General features: G+C 44.2%; 2 protein-coding genes across 2 annotated transcripts; both read right to left on the reverse strand.

Moving 5' to 3' along the window:
* On the reverse strand, positions 1–9,077 carry slc2a3b (solute carrier family 2 member 3b). Its single transcript, XM_084471980.1, has 11 exons — positions 9,012–9,077; positions 8,599–8,708; positions 5,641–5,745; positions 4,547–4,707; positions 4,045–4,285; positions 3,504–3,666; positions 2,852–3,039; positions 1,713–1,817; positions 1,012–1,113; positions 626–829; positions 1–349 (listed from the first exon to the last, which is right to left on the reverse strand). The coding sequence occupies exons 2-11, from the start codon at positions 8,620–8,622 to the stop codon at positions 83–85; spliced, it is 1,560 nt and encodes a 519-aa protein (XP_084328106.1). The 5' UTR covers positions 8,623–8,708; positions 9,012–9,077; the 3' UTR covers positions 1–82.
* A 3,996-nt stretch (positions 9,078–13,073) lies between these two features.
* Positions 13,074–15,339, reverse strand: cox6b2 (cytochrome c oxidase subunit 6B2). The gene is made up of 4 exons (XM_084472014.1): positions 15,255–15,339; positions 14,681–14,794; positions 13,807–13,907; positions 13,074–13,329 (listed from the first exon to the last, which is right to left on the reverse strand). The coding sequence occupies exons 2-4, from the start codon at positions 14,781–14,783 to the stop codon at positions 13,276–13,278; spliced, it is 258 nt and encodes an 85-aa protein (XP_084328140.1). The 5' UTR covers positions 14,784–14,794; positions 15,255–15,339; the 3' UTR covers positions 13,074–13,275.
* Between the last annotated feature and the right edge of the window lie 6,322 nt (positions 15,340–21,661).

The following is a 21,661-nucleotide window of genomic DNA, read 5'->3' on the forward strand; positions in this document are numbered from 1 at the left end:
CCGCACCGCTGTGCAGACAGAAAGCCCTCCATCACCTTTAACTCCAGTCCTATGTCTCGTCCCCCCTCCCGTCTCCGCGGCCCTAAGGAGCTCCGGCCTTATCCACGGGGAGGCTGAACATGGGCACCTTCTCCGTGGGGGAGAGGGGCGTGGCCCCCTTGGTCTCAGGCACCGGCAGACCCAGCCCCACCTCGGCGGGGTTCTGCGGGGAGGCCGCGCTGGCGGCGAAGGCCTGGGCAATGTCATCGAAGGTCCGCCCCTTGGTCTCGGGCACGCGGAGGTAGGTGAAGATGAAGAAGAAGATGAGCAGGATCGTGAAGATGATGAAGACGTACGGGCCGCACAGTTCCTGAAAGAAGGAGAGAGCGAGGGAGAGAGAGAAAGCGAGCGAGGGAAGGGAGAGGGGTGAGAGAGAGAGAGAGAGACAGAGACAGAGAGACAGAGAGAGAGATAAATATTAGCTTTAAGCTTTTTTATTACAAAAAGAAGCCTACAATTATTATGCCCATTGAGATGATCATCTAAGCCTCAAACATGTAGCAGGCACCAACATTAACGCTGTGATAAGGACGAGTTGCTAACGTCATGCATCACAGTCAGTACATGCATGGAGCCAATCCATTACCTCCAGCTTAGGGAAGCCCAGACCGACCAGGAAGTTGGCGGTCCAGTTGGAGAAGCCGGAGACGGCCATGGCGGCCGGGCGCGGGCCCTGGGAGAAGAGCTCGGCCACGATGAACCAGGGGATGGGGCCCGGGCCCATCTCAAAGCTGGCCACGAAGCCAAACACCGCCACGATGGCCAGGTAGCTCAACGACTGGTTGGTCTTCTGCTCACAGAGAGAGCATGGTGTGTGTGTGTGTGTGTGTGTGTGTGTGTGTGGTTGGGTGTGTGAAGGGTGGTGTGTTTGTATGGGTTAGGGAGAAGGGACACAAATAGGAGAATTGAATGAAGGGGGACATTTTCTGATGGTTTTAATTGTAAAAGTGTTGCTGGGTGGTGGTAACTTACAACCAGAGACAGGGAGATGGTCATCAAGAGGGCGCTCGCGGCCATCCCAGCCAATCCAATCAGGTGTAAGGTCCTTCGTCCCGCCCTTTCCACCAGGAAGAGCTGTTGACACCATAATACATACTCATTATCATACAATACTCATTACCATCACGGCCGTCGCCAATTCCCATGTACAAACTTCACCAAATACATTTAGAACCCTGCTTTCGGTTCAAATTGTTTTTTTCTTCCCATTATTTTGCGTCAATGTTTACCAAAAGGCATAGCTTCCCTAGGTCACACTTTAACCACAATGGACATTTATATAGAATTGTTTCATAAATACACGTTTTGCCCAGTGTTTTCAGTTTAATTGAGGGTAATTTGGGTGGTATGAAACGCTATTTTCCTGGGCTTGAAACCGATAATCGAACGGGCAGAGTTACTCCAGGTTCTCTATGTTGTTACTGAGATATTCTACTGATTCGAAAGAGAAACTAATTCTCAAGTGAGTTGTAACTTTCAGAGGAAGTGAAGTTGGCCAGTCTGCACAGTGTTAAGTTGAAACCTTCAGAGATACATTATCCACAAACATTGGTGTCTGGACCGGAAGATTTAGCCTTCTTCGTCTTCCCACCGTGAAAAGTTCCCTAGTACTGGTCGAGTTCACTGTTAGCGACCACTATGACAATCTTTGATCCACAGTGAACGGTGCTTACCGAGACCACGGTGAACACGGTGTTGACCACGCCCGCTCCTATGGTAGCGTAGATAGGTTCAGCTACACCCGCCGTTTCAAATATACCAGTGGAGTAATAAAACACCTGGGACAGAGATAAGGAGAGAGACAGTGAGAGGGAGGGAGAGAGAAAAAGGGAGAGAGAAAAAGAGAGAGTGAGAGAGGGGTCAGTCGCTTATAAATTGTCAACCTTGCAAAATGTTATCTTGGACAGAGAAATGTATGATACAAGCTTGTAATTCAACAATGCACAAGTAAAACAATCCATTGAACATTGTTCAGAATAGGTTTTATCCAGAGGGCCGTGAGCTGTTGTCCCTATCAGGGGAGGGAGTGAGGCAGATGTGCATGAACAATGGGAGTCTCTGTACCCCCCGGGCTGGTGCCACTTCACTTTGATTGCGAGGCCCAGTCCCACTGCCGCTAACACCTTTTGTCAGCCGGCGGAAGTGACCTTATTAACACACAATCATTGAAACACTTCCTTTCCCCTCGACCTTTGAGGCTGTGCTCATCCTAGTCAAACGTGTAACAATTATTTCTCATGATGACTAATCGTGTCAGTTTACGTTTTAAGAGAATTGCAATGCTGTTGTGGCGTAATTACAGGATATGACTGATATGATTGACATGACTGTGTGTCTGGTTCAATGAAGGGTATTATTGAACCAAATATTGCGGTAAGCACACTGATAGGGCTACGATTGCAAGGGCAAAGATATACATGAAAATTATTTGCGTAGGGCAGTTAGCAGAAGTTAGAGTACATGCAAAGATACATGTAAATATACATTTATATGTATATATACATATGTATATATATATATATATATATAAATGTATATATGCATGTATCTATGCATGTACTGTTCTGCTAAATGCATATACTCTTCTGCTTCTAACTGCCCTATGCAAATCAGTATATATAGAGATATATATATATATATAAACTATGCATGCATAAACTAAACCATGCACATATCTATGCATGTACTCTTCTGCTAGCTGCCCAGTAAATCCTTTCCATGTGTACCTGTTTCGATATGTCATGTATGTGTGACTATGCATAACTGGTCCCTGGCCTCAGGTCTCCTCCCTGCCCCGTCCTCATCCACTCACTGCGTTGATGCCAGACAGCTGCTGGGAGAGCTGCAGGACGACGGCGATGATCAGGGGCTGGCGGTACACCGGGGAGCGGAACAGCTCGGGGATGGTCACCTTCTTCTCCAACGCCATCTTCATCCCCTCCTCCTTCATCTCCTGGAGGTCTTCGGTGACGTCCTCGGTGCCACGGAGACGCACCAGGGCTGGGGGGGGGGGGGGGGGGAGAACGTTTGCAGAGTTGAATCGTTTGAATCGAGGGGAAGCCAACAATTCGTGGTGTTTCTCGTTATGTTTTGCCTCTGCCAAGATTTAATCTCTGCCTTTCAATCGTATCCACAAAAATGCACATTTGGAGCCAGTTAAGGATAAAAATGGTAAAAATCTGACCAATGATGCAGATTTTTCGTGGTAACCGAGTTGTTTTTGCAGGCTTTTCTGTAGAATATGAAGTAGTGCTCTCTTATCATAGCTTGGTGAGCGTGACCTTTCCCCTTTAAGTAAGGTGAAGGTTTAACTTGAAAAATCGAATGTCCTCAAGCTACCCCGGGTTGTTGCTTCACTCTCGTCACTAAATAACAGAACATATAGAAAATAGGATTCATTAAATAAGTCCCTGATCCTTCGAGGGGTGGGGGGGGGGGGTGCTCGGCGGGGGTCCAGGGCTAACCTTTGCGGGCCTCGTCCTCCTGGTTGAGGCTGATGAGCAGGTAGCGGGGGCTCTCGGCGCAGAAGGGCAGCAGGATGGTCTGCAGGATGGCTGGCAGGGCGGTGAGGGCCAGCAGCAGAGGCCACAGAGCCTCAGAGCCCAGCAGGAACTCCAGGCCGAAGATCTGGACACACGAGGGAGGGGGCACAGGGAGGTGGGGGTCACAAGAGCTGTGGAAGGTCTCTTCCATAGCGAGTCTCTGTCCAACTCCATTTCTTTAGGAGAATATTCATTGAATTATGCCGGAATGTCAGGTTGATTATATATTATATATTATATATATATAAATATATATATTTATTTATTTAAATATATACATAACATATACATAATAGGAGTGCAGAACCCGGTTCTCTGTGAAAGTCAATTAAAGCAACAAATGAAACAGTTTCAAATGGAGAGAAATACACAGTGGGCACATGCTAACTCGATCACGTAACGTACATTGAAACCAGCGTGACATACGCGCTGTATCTCATCCTAGTGTTCGTTTCCAGCCCACCTGAGCCACCAGGATACCCAGGACCACGCCCAGCTGGTGGAGCGTTCCGAAGGCCCCCCGCAGGTTGGTGGGGGCGATCTCCCCGACATACATGGGGGTCAGCCCCGTGCACAGGCCGCAGAACACGCCGATGATGAACCTGCCGATGATGACCATTTCAAAGGAGCGACTCAGGCCGGACAGCCCCATCAGCACCGCGCCCAGGACGGCCAGGATGTTGTTCAGCATCATTGATTTCCGCCTGGTGGCCGAGAGGAAAAGGTCGAGGTGCATTGTGGGTACGTTCAGTAGGCGAGAGTGTTAAGCAATACCAAAGTTAGACTGTGGTGAACTACTACTGCGAATGCTACTACTTTGGTGTTTGTTAGTTACGCGTTATGTGTTGGTGACACATAATTGACACTGCATTCAACTGAATTGACCCTGCATTTATGTACGTTACTAACAACGCATAAACAAGGAGATGACCCATTTCTACTAAAAAGATCCACCATCTCCTCACCTGCCGAACTTGTCGACCACGGCTCCCACAGAGAAGGAACCAATCATGCCCCCGACACTGAAGATAGCCACCGCAAAGCTCCACACCATGGTGTTGGCCCCAGGGCTGAAGGGCTCCCCGTAGCGCTCCATGGACACATTCTGGAAGAACCTACGCAGCTTCTGTGAGGCGGGAGAGACAGGACAGGTTCGTTAGGCGAGAGAGACAGGACAGGTTCGTTAGGTGAGAGAGACAGGACTGATTCGTTAGGTGGAAGAGACAGGACAGGTTTGTAAGGCGGGAGAGACAGGACTGGTTTGTAAGGCGGGAGAGACAGGACTGGTTTGTAAGGTGTCTTGATATGAGGTTAAAGCTCAGAGCCTGACAGTTGGAGCAGAATCCCTTATAACAAAGTTACAATTAGGCCTACATATAATTGCGAATGACTTTAATGGCATAGACAGTAGTCTAGTGGTTAGGATGTTTGACTTAGCTGTAAGGTTCTGGGATTGAACCCCTAATGTCCACAGTCTGAAGGCTTCAATAACGGTTCATTAATAACTTGTATCTGAAAGAATTATAATACATAGATATACTATATATTGCAATATGTCCCTTTGGATAAAAGTGTATGTTAAATGATGAACTAGTAATGGTCAACATGAATGTGTCCATAGTACTCTGAATATAACCACATTAATACCACCTACACTGGGTAAGAGTAAAAGGGAGAGACAGTGGGATGCATGTTCTGTACACATCCATAAGGGGGTAGTAGAATCAAGTGGATCGTTTTCAGGAATGCCAACTACCCGTTTGTACATTGAAACTCATGCATGTAGTGGAAAATGTGAAGATCAGACAGTATTTCAAGTATTTCAAATACTGAAGAAATCGAAGAGGATTTAATATTTAAGCAGCGGTATTAAATAAGTGACTAACTAAGTGACTACCTCTATGTTGAAATGTATAAGACAATGTATGTTTAGTAACACACACACACACACACACACACACACACACACACACACACACACACACTAGCCCATGCACACACACACACACACACACACACACACACGCACACACACGCAAACAAACAGACATACACACACCTGCTCGGGTGCGTTGATGACTCCGGTGTTGTAACCAAACTGCAGTGAGCCAATAACGGCTGTGGAAATGCAGTAGAGGAGGTAGCAAGTCACCTTCTTCTTGGGCTGTGGACAGCGGAGGACAAAGAGACACAGAGTGAATCAGGATCTCACACACGGGCTCCCGTCAAAACCCAACCCAAGATTGTGTGCAGTAAAATAAGTAATGCTTTCTCATTACCATGTCAAAAGGTGAGATGATTACAATTTCTCAATATGCATTTCTCTGTATATCAAAACACTTTTATTCCCTGTTCAGCCTTTAAACATACAAATTATGAAATTAAACAGACAACAACATTTTGGGGTAAAAAAGGAAATAGCCTTCATTCTGAAAAAAAAAACCCTGGTCCCCTGCTGGGTTCCCCTCATGGGCCGCAACCCACCTCTTGGAAACCACTGGTGTGAGTCTAGGAGGAAGGAAGGCCAGGATGCTAAACATATCCTAGGGGGTGTACGTGTGGAGGGAGCGGGCATGTGTACAATTGTTTCCTCAGTGTGAACAGGGGGACACGGTCAGTTCCTCTGTCAACAAACAAAGCTGTGGTTGTTGTTGTTTACGGCAGGTTGTTTCAGGACAACAATAAGCCTTTCTGAGTCTGCCGCCTCTGCCTCCATTTATTTGGCTGCACTGCTGTGGCCTCATTGCTCTGGCGCAGAAGCCTGGTGTTACAACACAGAAAGCTACTGTTCCTGTGGTTTGCGATTTACATTTTTGCCCTGATTATCTACATTGCTAAAGGGCTGCAGGAATTATTTTGTACTTGTCATATGTCTTAAAAGGAGAAAATAAATGATTGCACTTGATCCTTGATAAATGTTCTGAATATCCATACATCTTGTTACAATCCCTTGGTAAAGTGCAACATGTGTGCAAAACATTCTTAAAAGTTCTTACACTGTATTCCAATCAAAATGTCACTTACTCCTAATAGTTACTGAACGTGCCCGGCACGATCCAAGGAGCTGATGTGCACTCTGCAGGCACGCTGAGTGGTAAACACAGCCTCCTCCTCTCAAGGCACTCCATGTTCCCTTTACCACGCTCCTTTAGTCTTCTACTTTCATTTGGATTGCAATACGATGCATACCTGGCTATATCAAAGCATCCGCCCAAAATAATGACTTCAGAAATAGCTTGAAAATGAAAGCCTTGGTGTTATAGAACTCGGTAACTAGGGCAAACCCAGCAGCAACAGCAATTGAGTGTGCTAAGCAGCACAGAGCCAGTAGAGGTGCTGCTGGATTAGACTGGCCTGACCACAACGGGGCGGTTGATAGGAGAGCATGTGCTTCCTGACGGTGACACAGAGAGATAGTTGTAGGATGCAGTACGTCTCTCAGAAGAACATGCTGGCCTTGGCCGCACAGATCATTTGTGTATAATTTGTGTTTATCACACTACACTGATAATCACTACTGCTGCAACACGAGTTTGGTGCATACATAAGGGGGAAGCTGGGTACGGGGGGGGGGTGGGGGTGAGTAAGAAGTAGTGTGTGTGTGTGTGCATGCTTGTGTGTGTGTGTGTGTGTGTGCGTGTGTTTGTGTGCGATTGTGTGTGTGTGTGTGTGTGTGTGTGCGGTTGTGTGTGTGTGTGTGTGTGTGTGTATGTGTGTGTGTGGTAGATAAAAAACAACAACAATGTAGCCCATCTTACCTGCTGCACATTAAAATATTCTGCTATCTCACAAGTCTTTCTTAATATTAAACCCCAAATAACCCCCTGAATGACTAACAGACATTGGCTCCCTGCAGTTCAAACACCTGCCTGCTCATGATGAAATGCATCTGAATTCAGTCTGTCATTTAGGATAAAAATACAAAAAATAAAAATACCAACAATAAAAAATAACTAAAAATAAATAGTTAACAGTAGGTTAATGTCATTGCAGACCTAAATCTGCCGTAGGTAATTTTTCACTGCTGCCATTGCTTTTCAAAATGTATCAACAGACAAAATACATTTAGAGAGAAAGATGAACTGGCTTGATTGAAACGTGGATGCGTAGATTTGATATGTCAGACACTTAGTTGTTATAATAACTTTGAATAAAAGTCATGGTTGCAGTGAGAAGGTGAGGTTGTGCCGGTTTAACAGACTATTTAAACAGAGCATTTCCCCTTTGCTGGGGAAATGCATTTAGAACTGTGGAAATGTGTTTGCCAATTAATCAACCCCTGAGAGCAGGCAACCTCTTGTTTCATAACCATTCAAACCACCATGTTACAGTACATACACTCAACGGCTAGTAATACATGTTTAAATCGAGCTCTAGTTGCACAATGCTTATCCCTCAAACCTACTACAATGTGTTCTGTGTTCTAACGTCAAGCATATTAATTTTAGCTAATAATATTACGACCTGGTTAAGCCTCATTCCTCTTACCAATTCCTCTTGACAAATCTCAAAGTTACCCCCAACTTCCCCCAACTCTTCCCACAATAAGCAGAACCTTACAGTCAAACATGGTCAAGTTGAGACATGCTATACCCTTACTCAACCTCACACACCCTCACAATCATGTCTTGAATTGTTCTCATGACTACACCACAGAGCTATCTCACGCCAGAGAGGAAAAGTACAGAGTTATACCGAGCATAACGGCAGGAAATGAAAAAAAGACCCATACTAAAAGACCCATACTAATTCTACAGAAGCTTCCAATAAAAAGATGCACACAAAAAATGTGTAGGGTGTCTCTCAGGAAACACTGAATAGGAGAGACCTCTCGAAGGACTAATTACAATTTATAAACTATAAAGTGTATACTTCAGTTCTCAATAACAAAAACTGTGACAGGACTTCTGCAATTGAAAAACCTATAGTTAAATGTATTGTAGAGTAAGGTCTGTCCAAATGTTGTGTTTGAAAACTAGAAATGTGACATGAGGATGACTCTAAAGTAACTATTTACCTTCTCATCATGCATCCGCTCCATGTCTGGTCTCGTGCTGAATTCTTAACTGCACCACCTGAAGATATGAGCCTGCACCTGACTGTGTTCAAACAGAGTCCTTACACAACCTGGAAGTGAGCAAACACAGAGAAGTGTGTGAATAAATGTTTAATAACCCAACGCCTGATCAGATTTTCACTACTTGAATTGTCATTTGTCGTTGTTTTGTAATCGGTTCAACACTCCAAAAATCATACACATACCAATAAGTTTTAGTCTTGATTTAACACACTTGTGAGTTACTGGATCATGTATGGTAATATTTAAAATACAGTTAAGATATAAAATAAATAAATCCCCCCCCAACCCAACAATGACATAAATGTGTCAATATTAATCTATTTTATGAATTAAAGTTAATGTTTATTTACCGCAATATCGGAGCCAGCCTCTTGAAACTATATGAATCCAGTTAGGCTACTATGTCTTATCCAAATTGTATACTCCTCGTAGACTAGACCACTCCGCCGATGATCTGGTTAAATAGTGCTTGGCACAAGTCTATCCGCACGTCTTCGTGTCCTGACGACACACTGCGCGTAATTAGTCATCGTTTTTTTTGGATGCGCCCTTCCTGTGCGTAAAGGGGACACTCTAAACATTTTATGGAAATGATGAAGATGATGGGGTCATTGTCATTTTCGTACCGTCTGTAGGCTATCTGTAGTGCACATTTATACACGCACGGTTTAAAGGGGGCGTGCTCGTCGGAGCGTGCAGTAGGCTACACTGCTCGTGAAAGGGGTCTCTGTGGAGGGCTGCCTGCCTCTCGTGCTACCCACCGGGGGCACGAGAACAAAAGGCAGCGAGCGCGGAGCTCAGAAACAAAGCCCGGTCATGCAGAAATCATAAGACTCAGTGGGTGGCGAACAAATGAGAGAGTTACTGGGCCAGGACCAACTATTTCAAATCCTAATAGTTTACCTAAATCCGTGTCTGGAATTGAACGACTTTTTATGTTTAATAATTGCTAATTTATTTAATTTTTGGTAGGCTACTTTGAAGAATATAGGCCAACACATTTCTGCTGTAGGCTATTTTGAAGTTGATATTAAAAACTTTACTTAGAAGTCGACTTTTACGTAAAAAATAAGCTCCATGCCGAAACCTAGGAACACATGGGGGATAATTAATGATGTTCATGTTCAATCATGTTCAATACAACCGCGCGATACACAGCAGGTAACGACACAGTTAGCAATCGGGTTAAAGGCGTAGTGTGTGGAATGTAGTGGAAAGGACTTGGCAGAAATGGAATATAATAACTATTTGTTAATAAGCGAATTATCCCATGAAAATGAGAATCTTTGGGTTTTTGTTCCCTCAGAATGAGCCCTTTATATCTGCATGCGGAGCAGGTCCTCTCGGGGGCTGTCATGTTGTACCGCCATGTTTCTACAGTAGTCCAGAACACGGCTCCAGAGAGAAAATGTTTTTAATTAACTCAAAAAAATCTCAACCTTCTCTAGCATGTGCCATCAACGTCAACCGCTGGCAAGACAGAGATCCCAACACACCGTGACGTTATGTATTAGTGCCGAATGGCAGTTCGGGAATTAGGGGGATTATGATAAGGCCTAAGTGTGCATTCTTAAATGCATTCATGTTTTGGAGAGGTTCGTTTTTGAGGTTGTTTCCTCGTTCAAAAGGCCATCACTCTTTTGGAGAAAGGTATCTATAACAAAACTGTTGCAATACAACTGCAAACCGTTGTTATAAAAAAAGCTACCTTTATTCACATAATGCAGTGCACGTAAACTTGATGGGATTGGTTAAACAGATTTATTGGCAAGCTAAACGGCAGTCAACCTTGGTGCAATTCAAATGACAGTTGCTTGACAATTGGCAGCTTGATGCTGTCGCAGACGACGACATTTTGGAGGCACTTGGTCTCCACAGGCCACCGTAGCCATCGGAAAGAGGTTGAGAGGGCTGCAATCTGCAATCTCAGAGGTAGATGCGACTACATTTTACACACACACACACACACACACACACACACACCTTTAATAAATCGGGTACCAACAAGTAGCCAACCACAACGGAAATGGAACTTGCATAAGGCACATTAATATAGCCATAGGGCTATCAAATGAGGGCCCTTCAGCGCAGTAGAGCACTTCACAACACCTTGCCTCAGCTTTGCAAAAGAAAGGAGATAGCCGCCAAACAGAAGGAAAAGAGATATTTAACCCTACGTTTTTGTCCTTGCTGCCAGACAGCACGGACAAAACGTAGACCAGAAACTAAACTTCCTGTCCTGTTCAAATGTGACGCATTAAGCGGCCACAGCATTAAGACACCAGCTTACACCTTACCCCACCTTTAAAAGTAATCAACAATCTATCGTCTGCTTATTCAAATTCATAAAATTTGCGAGGAGGGGGAGGAAACTGTTTAAAATTACATGGGTGCCCCTGTCATGACATTCAGTTTGGCTATGTATCAGCAAATGCAACTAAATATGGCAACATCTGCAGAGATGCAGAGACTTCCTGCCATCGCGGCCACCATCCATGCTTATTTGACAGCCAGCCAAGATAACAAGGCATGTATGCACATGCACAACCATGCCCAGTTTTTTTTTTTTTAATAGTTTCAGCCCGCAGCAGGCATGAGTTTAGGCCAACTGACAAATAAAATATACAGATTTACTTCTTAGCCCTCCTTGGTTTCTGATGTGCCGTGACTGGATCTGATACTCTTTTCCACTGTCCACAAGGTGAAACGTTTGTATCACTACCGCAATCTACTTACACAAGGCCGTCACGACATTGTGACATTTGACATGGGTGCCTTTGCCCAAGACTAGCCTAATGAATAAAGAAATATGATATCACAACAGCCCTGACAACTACAAATAAATGGCTTAACATTAAAAAAACAAAAAACAAAGAAATAATTTACAGTTCCAAGGCCCCAAGTGCCACGGATGACTTACATGATCTTCACCGTGCAAATGTGGTGGTTTGGTTTTAGGGCAGGTTTTATTGCTCAACTACATGACAGGATCTATGGGAGGGTGAACTACGCCACCACGCGTTTAACAATAATGGTGCATTTCCACTGGCGGGTACGCTTCGGACCCAGCACGCCTCAGCCCAGTAGTGAGGGTGCGGTATAGCCCAGCTCAGTTACGGCTCGCGTTTCCACCGCCGCCAGTACCCTTATGGTAGGGCGGGATTTAAGCCGCCCTAGCCGCGGGGTTTAACAGCGATAGCCACGCAGCTACGTAAACATCGTGATCTCATAGCAGCCCGACACAGTGTAGCCTGCTAATAAATCCAAGGAAAAAGAAGACAAGCACAATGAACATAGAGCAAGCAACAATGTAGGACGTCCAAGAAGGAACGCAAACTTTTGTGCAAAATGTTCAACATTTTCTCCAGAAATACTTTGCGGGTACTGTGTTTGTTTGTTATCCCACTGTCCACAACGGAGGAGTAGGCCTACTGCGAGACGAGTACGGCTCAATACGGCTCAGTCCAGATCACGCCCACTTTTGGCGGTAGAAACGTGACCCGTGCCGCACCTTTGCAGACTGAACCGACACGCACCCTCCGGTGGAAATGCGCCATAAGTATTCCAGTAGTTCCAACGGCAGTATGGAACTAGTTTACGTTGCCTTTAAACACCGCCTCCCTGTGGACAGAGTGGAGTATAACAATTCATGGGCAAAACAATTTCAACAATGTATACAAACAATGTATAAGAACAGTGCAAAGTTCAAAGTTGGGGGGAAACGCCCAAACGTAAGCGTGTTTCAGTTTATAGGCGGTCAGTTTATAGAGTGTTTCAGTTTATAGAGGTCATCATTTATTGTAGGCTACTAAGTGCTACAGAGGTCAATCTCCAAGGAGCAGAAAGTCTTGAAGTGTGCCCCGAGTTCTCCATCGAGGATCGACTGGCCTTGCTGCCAGACGAACACACTGTGGACCAGAAGCTCAACTTCCTTTCCTTGTTCCGACCGATGCGTATTTGTCAGCCAGCCAACGAGATTACAAGGCATGTATGCGCATTGCGCACATGCTCAACTATGGCCCATTTTTTAATTTGATAGTTTCAGCCCGCAACAAACATGTGTTCAGGTCCAATGAATGACAAATAAAAAGGGACCGATTTAATTATTTGGTTCTTTGCTTTCTGATGCAGTGCAGTGACTGTGGATCTGATACTCTTCCCATTGTCCACAATAGATTATTTTTTTGCATCTCTACTATCTACTTACGCAAGGCCGTTACGACAACATTGTGACATTTGATTTCCCCCTTCACACAAGACTAGCCTAATGAATAAAGAATATCGCACGCGTTTAACAATGGAACTATTCCAACGGCAGTATGAGTTAAAATTGCCAAACACTGCCTCCCTGTGGACAGAGTTAAGTATAACAGTTTATGGTCAAATAAAATAATTGCAAAAACAGTGCGAAGTTGAAGGTTTGGGGAAAACTCCAGACTTTATTGAACAGGAAAAAAAAACATGCGCGTGTTTCAGTTTATATATAAATGTCAACATAGCAACATCAGTTTAAATGATTTATTGTACTTAATCACGCTACAGAGGTCATCAGACATCTCCAAGGATCAGAAAGTCTTGAAGTGGAAGGTGGAAGTAGAGAGTCAGTGGGCCATTTCAGATCCTTCCGGGGAAATTTCCTGCCTCTATCTGCTCATCCCATTTTCCAACCTGAAGGAGACATTGACCAAGTCCATTAAAGTCACGATGTATAAGCCCCTGTATTAAGCCTCTCCCAGTCAGTAGGCGGGAGACTACAATACAAAAAAACACTCAAAAACCTTGTTGTGTCCACTCTAGCTGGCTGTGCCAGTGTGTTATGTGAACTAGCGTACCTCGCCACCAAGCCATTTTTAACTGTTTCATATAGCAGTTACAGGATTTTATAGATAACATTGAAATCCCATTGACCAGATATGCCAAGGTCATTTAAAGCTTTAGTTGAATTGTTACGTGTAGCTACTTCACACATTGCTGTATGACAACATAATTGAGATACAAAATGATAATGAATTGATACCAATAATGTGTGTTGTACATAGTGTTGTATTGGCAACAAAAGAGATCAGTGTGTTTAATAGTCTTTAGCTCATGAATCCTCTTTGAATGAATCCTGAGGCACTAGTGTGACTAGAAAGCCATGCTCACCCAGCTCATGGGGCAGAGGCTCTTGTAGACCCTCTGGTACCACTGACACGGAGAGATATCCTGGCCTTTCTCCGTCAGTGCTTTGTTGCACCGGTGGAAGTCTGGAGACAAATGACATAAAACACTGATTAAAGGCTTCATGGTGAAAACTTTGTAATGGAAGCAAAGGCCACTAAATGCTAAAGTGATGCAATTTATGCAATAATTTTCAGATACATTTGATATGATGGTTACTATGAAACATTGTAGTGTTGAACTTCAGAGTAGGACTATCTAGAAGGTTTGTATGCTCCATAATGTGTAAACGAGGATTATGCAGCACTCTGTGGCTGAACTTGTCTACTACCACTACTAGTGGAAATGTTGGTGGAGCATGACTTCAGCAGAGCTGCAGTTTCCTCCGACGCCCACATTCTACATTTCTATGTGGCCAACACAGAAGGATAGTGGTGGAATATGAGAGAAGTTTACAGCTAGACGCTTTGCGTCACAAATACATTTTGATTAATGGAAAAGTGTGAGCAGGTTTTTGAAATCATTACATTTTCAGATATATGGCAGACTGACATATGTCACCATATGTGCCATCCTCCTGAGGTTCTCTTCAAAATTCAAGAAACACATTGGCAATTTTCTCTGTTTATAAAGATATTTGTCTTATATTTTAGGGACTTGAATGAATGTCGATATGGCCAGGCATCTAAAAATATTAATGTGAATATCAACCCATGTGCTGATTACAACTATTAATATAGGCCTACGGATTGCGTTTAACCTTAAACAGAGGTAACGTTATACATTGGAAACTGATCAGCCAGTTAGCGAATGATCTTCATATTACCAGTCGTATGCATGTTTCAGTAACAGTATTTACCCAAGTAGTTCTGGAAGCAGTTTCGTGTCTGGTTGGTGTTGGGGAAGCGGGCATCAAATGGAGCCGTCCTGTAGTTCTTGATCTTCTCTTCCATCTCTGCCATCTTGAATAGCTCTAATCAATGCAAAGTCAAAAGGTTAAAATAACTCGTTGCTTATCTAAATCAGAGGTGTCCTTGCAATTCAAAGTGCATCAAATTAGGTTCAGCGGCTACATTCAGCCCTGACATTAGCATCGTTAAACAAGACACAATCAATGCCAAATCAGCCTAAAACAGTGGACGTCTAAACAGCATTTGCTCTTCCCAATTAATGTCTCGTTAGCCTTTTTACATGTTGAAGATACAGTGCTGGTTTGTGTTTCTAATATCATCTGATGTCATGCAGCTCAGACAGGAATTAGCTTCGTCCCATAGCCTGGTCAGCAGTTAGCCTGATCCCGGAGGACAAGCTAAGGTCAATATCAGATCACATTAACAGAACTAAATCCACATACTGCACACCCATTCGATTCATTCATCATAGTTAATTAACACTATCATATGATCGTTTAAAAGCAAAGACAACTCGACAACCTTGGTAGCTTGTATGTCCTTTCGTGAACTGGAGACCTCCGCTTCTTCCGCTCAGCCGCGCGTTGAACTCTGGGAGTTCGGAGGATGTGACGTGAAAGCGACGCACTGAAGCTGCAGTTGGCCCGTTGATTCTGTTTTGTCCTTGTATGCAATGGTTTTGAGCGAACGTGTTCATTCGATTCGTTTTTAGTTACATTTATCTACTAATATGTGTATTATTTTTTAGTAAGTAATTGTAATAATAATGACCGGCAACATTCACTCATTTACAATGTCAGTTATTTTACAAAAATGTATCAATAGGATGAATATATCTAAACTGCATTGGATTTCCTAATGGGATACATAATGTAATTACATATACATATACATATACATATACATACATAATGGATGTGGAATGCGCTCATCTACATGCTGAAAGCCAACCAACCAACTAGTGTCGATAGGGCTTCACAATGAATCATGTATTTCTTTGTTGGCGACCCTCGCCATATAAGGACTCAAGAAAGTTGTAGTAGGCTACCTACTGTAACATTTTAAATCAACATAAATAGGGGTTAATTTGAATACTTTGTTTTACACATCTTGCATGAGAAACGCTGTGGAAGTTTCAAACAGAACAATGTCTACTGGGGGAATCTCTTGGCACCTCACGATTCAATTCGATTCAGAGGTCGATTCGATTCTAAAACGATTAGCGATGCATCTTGATGCAACAAATTCTTTTATGTACATTTTCATGCGTGATTTAAAAAAATATATATACATCTGAGTTTGCTACTCAGAGTTTGCTAATCACTTCCTACTTTTGTGATGATCATTAACGACAATCAACAGATGAATTACCTTATCTAATATTTTATATTAGATAAAGTTGGTTCTCTGCGCAGAGAACCCACAGGCAGAAAGGAGAGTTTTCTGTAGCTCTCTGCAGTAGGCGAACAGAATGTTGCAGCAGGTGAACAAATTTAATTAAAAAAAAATAAAAAAAAAAAATAAAAAAAAAATATATATATATATATATATATAATTTTAAATTAAAATTCTGATTATTAACTTATCTGCATCGAGACAGAATCGTTGTAGAGAGAATCGCGATGCATCGAAGAATCTATTATTTTTCCCACCCCTAATGTCTACCCATTATAACAAACAATTTCATGATAAATCACTATTCAACCATGCACCAAAAAACATTACTACTAACACAATACCTAATATTCCAAGCCTCCAAATGGTTCCAAAAAGAATGAAGATTGTGTTGCAACGTTGGGATGAACATCCCTATGGGATGAATACATCTAAACTGCATTGGATTACCTAATGGAGTCCATGATGTATAATCAACATGGATGGGGAATGTTCTCCTTACCATGCTGAAATCAAATAACTCGTGCCCTTATGAGGCAGAGGAATGTTCCCAATGTAGCCCAGCTTCATTTCTTGATTGCTCTATATGTCCGAATGAAAGCTGTCAATATAAGCCCATTGATGTGCTCCTTATGGGGTATTCTCTAGAATCTGTGCATATTTTGATATTAAAGTTAAAGCTACAGAGATGGTTTTCTAATCAATGAGTATTTGTATATTTCTGTTTCTGTTCTCAAGCCTTTCTTACTCTATTTTCCTGTAATAGAACAGGCCAAAGGTCGTACATGTTTCTCCCCTAACATCCTTTGTCCCAGTTTCCTTCTTCCTCTTTTCAGCAAAACCCCTCAAACTCAAACAGTTTCAAAGGCTCAGAGACCACTGAAGGCTGTTCGATGCTCTGTGTAAACTATATGCACGCATGCTGAGAGAATATCCTAGCTTGGCCTTATACCAATCACACATTTGTAAACTTCTAAGCTTGAGAAAACGGGCAGACACACAGATAGACAGTGGTGGGCCGTCAGGGCCAGCAGGGCCCCTCGTGGCCAGATAGGCTCGCCAGACCCTAGCTGGGCCTGTGGCCAGATAGCGCGTCGGCCCTGGGGTGAAGGAGCTGAACCCGAGCTCCACCCTGGACCTGCTGCCCGAGGGACTCACCCTGGGGGACCCCATCCAGGACTCCATGGAGGACCTGATGGAGGACCCGACAGAGGACCAGGACCCCCTGGACGTGGTGTTGTGGGCAGGGTCTGCTCACCTGCTCCAGGCCCACTGCCAGGCCCCCCTGAAGGACTGGAAGCAGGCGGTGACGTGCTACACCAGAGAGAGAGTGGGATCCATGAGGGGTCTGATGGTCCTGTTGGGTCTGATGGTCCTGAGGGGTCTGATGGTCCTGAGGGGTCTGATGGTCCTGTTGGGTCTGATGGTCCTGTTGGGTCTGATGGTCCTGAGGGGTCTGATGGTCCTGAGGGGTCTGATGGTCCTGAGGGGTCTGATGGTCCTGAGGGGTCTGATGGTCCTGAGGGGTCTGATGGTCCTGAGGGGTCTGATGGTCCTGAGGGGTCTGATGGTCCTGAGGGGTCTGATGGTCCTGAGGGGTCTGAGGGGTCCTGTTGGGTCTCACGGGTCTCAGGGGTCTGGATTAGGGGTCTGAGGGGTCCTGTGGGATCCTGAGGGGTCCTGTGGGGTCCTGTGGGGTCTGACTGAGGGGTCCTGTGGGTCTGGGTGAGGGGTCCTGTGGGTCTGGGTGAGGGGTCCTGTGGGGTCTGACTGAGGGGTCCTGTGGGTCTGGGTGAGGGGTCCTGTGGGGTCTGGATGAGGGGTCGGTGCAGCGTGGAGAGTGATGCCATGATGATGACGATGATGATGATGATGATGATGATGATGATGATGATTGTGTTGCAGGTGTATCAACCTAACAGAGGAACTTATAACAGATAACAAATATTGTACAGATATCAAATAAATTGAAAATGATTCAATCAATCATTCATATGAAATGTCAAATCAGTTCATCATAATAGTGATGGTTTACTTTGGTGATGGTTATATAGTATTTGGTCATGCTCTATCAAACGTGGCCTGGTTGTACCCATGGCTTATGAGGTCTGTGTCCCACAACAGGGTTCCAGACCCAGACCCCCTCCGTAGACCCAGCCGGGCGGCCCGGGTCTAGACTCTGCTCCCTCCAGAGGCTGAAGGGGCTTTCGTTGGCCGGCCGCGGAATCAGCTTCACCCAGATAGACCAGCTCAGAGAGGCCTCACTGGTCTCACCTGGGACGTACACTGGATTCACCTGGTGCGCACACTGGTTTCTTCTGGTACGTACACTGGTGTCACCTGGTTCACACTGGTTTTACCTAGTCTGTACACGGAATGGTTTTACCTGGTGCACACACTGGTGTCACCTGGTAGACTGGTCTCACCAAGTATGTACACTGGTTTCACCTGGTTGACACACTGGTTTCATCTGGTGCGCACACTGGTTTCACCTGGTACACACTAGTTTTACCTGGTACTCACACTAGTTTCAACTGGTACGTAAATTGGATTCACCTGGCCGTAAACTGGTTTCACCTGGTACGCACACTGGTTACTACCGGTACGTACACTTGTTTCACCTGCAAATAACTTTCCAGAGTGTGACTGATTGGACTCAGGGGCTGGGGAGGCTGCACACCTGTTGTACATGGAGTAATCATTGTGCAACAGGTTAAACCAGCCATCACCACAGAGATAGCTGGTTACGGCTGGTTCAAAGGTGCCATGACATGCCACCAGGTATGGAGTGATTAGCCGTTACAAGCTGTTTTGGAAATCAGCCCCTTAAGACATCACAGGTGTGTGTGTCCAGCTATGTGTGACGGATAGATGAGCAACGTTTGCTACAGTCCACTGGGTGGGCTGATACACACATCTAGGTGGACGCGCCCACTCTCTGCCCCTTATGATGTCATAAGGGGCAGATTTCCAAAACGGCTTGTAACGGCTAATCACACCACACCTGGTGGCATGTCATGGCGCCTTTAACCTGTTGTATTGTGTACCAGGTGTGCAGCCCCCCCCCGCCCCCCCCCCCCCCAGCCCCAGAGCCCAATCAGTCAGACTCAGGCCAGGTGAGGCTGCTTAAACCAGCCATCCTCCACACACACACTCCACACTAACTAACTGCTCTAACTGAGAGGGTGTCTGCTGTCCGTCTGTGCCCCTGGTCCCGCGGTCTCCCCAGGGTGTGTCAGTGCTGGGCTGTGGCTGGGGGAGGTGCTCTGGAGGCTGGACAGATGTCGGGAGGCGGCCTCCTGCTGGGAGAAGAGCCTTGCTGCTGAAACACCTGCAGAGTAAGGGTTAGGGTTAGGGTTAGACACCGTCGCGGTCTGCTGCTGTCACTCACAAAAGCACTTTATGAATATGAATATATTGTTAAAGGCGCCATGACATCCCACCAGGTGTGGTGTGATTAGCCGTTACAAGCCGTTTTGGAAATCTGCCCCTTATGACATCATAAGGGGCAGAAAGTGGGCGTGTCCACTTAGATGTGTGCTGGACGGATCGGTCTATCGGCCTGCCCAGTGGACTGTAGCAAACGTTGCTCATCTATCCGTCACACATCTAGGTGGACACGCACATCTGTGATGTCTTAAGGGGCTGATTTCCAAACGGATTGTAACGGCTAATCACACCACACCTGGTGGCATGTCATGGCGCCTTTAACAGAAATGTACATAAATGTTTGTTTCTATTGATGAAAGGAAAAATGATAAAAAACTGTTTGAGCACTTCATTAGAATTTCTGCCCAGGAGATAAATAAAATGCAATGAGGACAAAAGGAAAGTTGTAAAGGTTTTGGATTTATTTATTATTATATATGTATTCAATTTTTACATAGGAGTGTAGTCCAAACGCACATCACTCCCACTATCAGTTTTCCCTCTGCTCCAGGTGGACGATAAATGTTGGTTTCATTCAACTCTGTAATTGTGTTGTTGTCCTTTTTATGATCGACCAGATTGAGCTTTCAAGATCATCTGCTGGACCCCTGCGCTCTGTTGCTAAGTGTTCCATGTTGACTTTGGACAAATGGATATACAAGACCGGCCACAGATACTGAGCCTTTTGTCACAGGGGACGTTTGGGATTTATGTTTGAGGGGAAAAGAGGTCATACATCATCTGGTTCAGGAGTTCAATAAACAGAGTTCTATATGTACATGCAAGGCAAGGCAAGGCAACTTTATTTATATAGCACTTTTCATACACAAGGCAGACTCAAAGTGCTAAAAGAAAATGATCTGGTATCAGATCATGTATCTCTCTGGTAAAAATAGAAAATAAAAGGAAAGTTAGTAATAAAATAAAAAATAGATAGAAAATAAAGGCAAAGTTAAAAAAAGCATTGTAGATTTAAGATTTAGCAGAAAGCTAAAGCAAACATGAAAGTCTTCAGTCTTGTTTTAAAAGCTGTCAGAGTTGGGGCAAGTCTTAAATCCTCAGGGAGTTTATTCCAGCTATTTGTTGCATAGTAACTAAATCCTGCTTCCTCATGTTTCGTGTTGACTCTGGGGATAATTAACAGATTGGTCTCAGAAGATCTTAGTAGCCTAGAAGGTTTATGTAGTGGAAACATATCAGTTAAATATTTTGGCCCTAAACCATGTAGGGATTTATAGGTTAGCAACATGATTTTAAAATATATTCTCTGACATACAGGGAGCCAATGTAACGATTCAAGAATTGGTGTATTTTGTTCAATTTTTTTGGTCTTTGTTAGAACTCTAGCAGCAGCATTCTGAACAGGGGAGACCTGTAAGGAGACCATTGCAGTAATCAAGCTTGCTAGTGATAAAGGCATGTACGTTTTTGTAAGTCTTCAGTAGACATGAGCCCTCTAAGTCTTGCTACGTTTGATGTGACTGTCGAAATGTAAATCTGAATCCATGATGCAAGGTAATGGTTTTTGGTTATTAAGGTTATGAATCATTCACCTACTCCTACATGTCTTGTGTTGCAGCACTCTGCAGCAGAATACAGAGTCTGACGCAGACGTAGCACAGAATTATAATGTGGACATTTTGGACTGAACCCTTGTTCAAACCACCGTATACATGCTGATCAGAACATGTTACATTTTTAAGTTGTTGCTAGTTTTGTCATGTAGAATATAAAATTAATGTATAAACTTTACCAATAAGGATTTTTACCAATAAGAACTATTATCCAATCAAGGAATGTGTGATGTACTATCTGAGATAGATATAGATATAACTATATATATAAATAGATAGTATACTAGATAGATATAATAATCAAATAATCGATTTATCTAAGTGTACTTCCTACAATATGTCCAACAAGGCCTTGAGGATCTGAACACGGCTGTCGATTTCCCCTTCTCCTAGTCCGGACCAAACCTTCTCTCTCTCTCTCTCACTCAGGATATAGGTGTTGTCCACTGCGAAGGAAGGAAATTCTGTCACTCAGAACAATGGGCCTGTTTCTCTATCTATAGACCAGTGAAGCTGAGCCCCGGACTGAGA

The sequence above is a fragment of the Micromesistius poutassou genome (assembly GCF_964030765.1).
Source record: "Micromesistius poutassou genome assembly, chromosome: 8".
NCBI lineage: Eukaryota > Metazoa > Chordata > Actinopteri > Gadiformes > Gadidae > Micromesistius > Micromesistius poutassou.

Bases quoted from the DNA above. Each gene is read 5' to 3' on its own strand.
- slc2a3b (XM_084471980.1), bottom strand. From the start codon at position 8,622: ATGGAGCGGATGCATGATGAGAAG. The intron at 5,746-8,598 runs GTAAATAGTTAC...CGCTGTCCACAG, and splicing joins AGCGGATGCATGATGAGAAG to CCCAAGAAGAAGGTGACTTG. The intron at 3,040-3,503 runs GTTAGCCCTGGA...CCCCCCCCCCAG, and splicing joins GGAGGACGAGGCCCGCAAAG to CCCTGGTGCGTCTCCGTGGC.
- cox6b2 (XM_084472014.1), bottom strand. From the start codon at position 14,783: ATGGCAGAGATGGAAGAGAAGATCAAGAACTACAGGACGGCTCCATTT. The intron at 13,908-14,680 runs GTAAATACTGTT...ATTTGTCTCCAG, and splicing joins CTGCTTCCAGAACTACTTGG to ACTTCCACCGGTGCAACAAA. The intron at 13,330-13,806 runs GTGAGCATGGCT...TGTCTCCTTCAG, and splicing joins GCCTCTGCCCCATGAGCTGG to GTTGGAAAATGGGATGAGCA.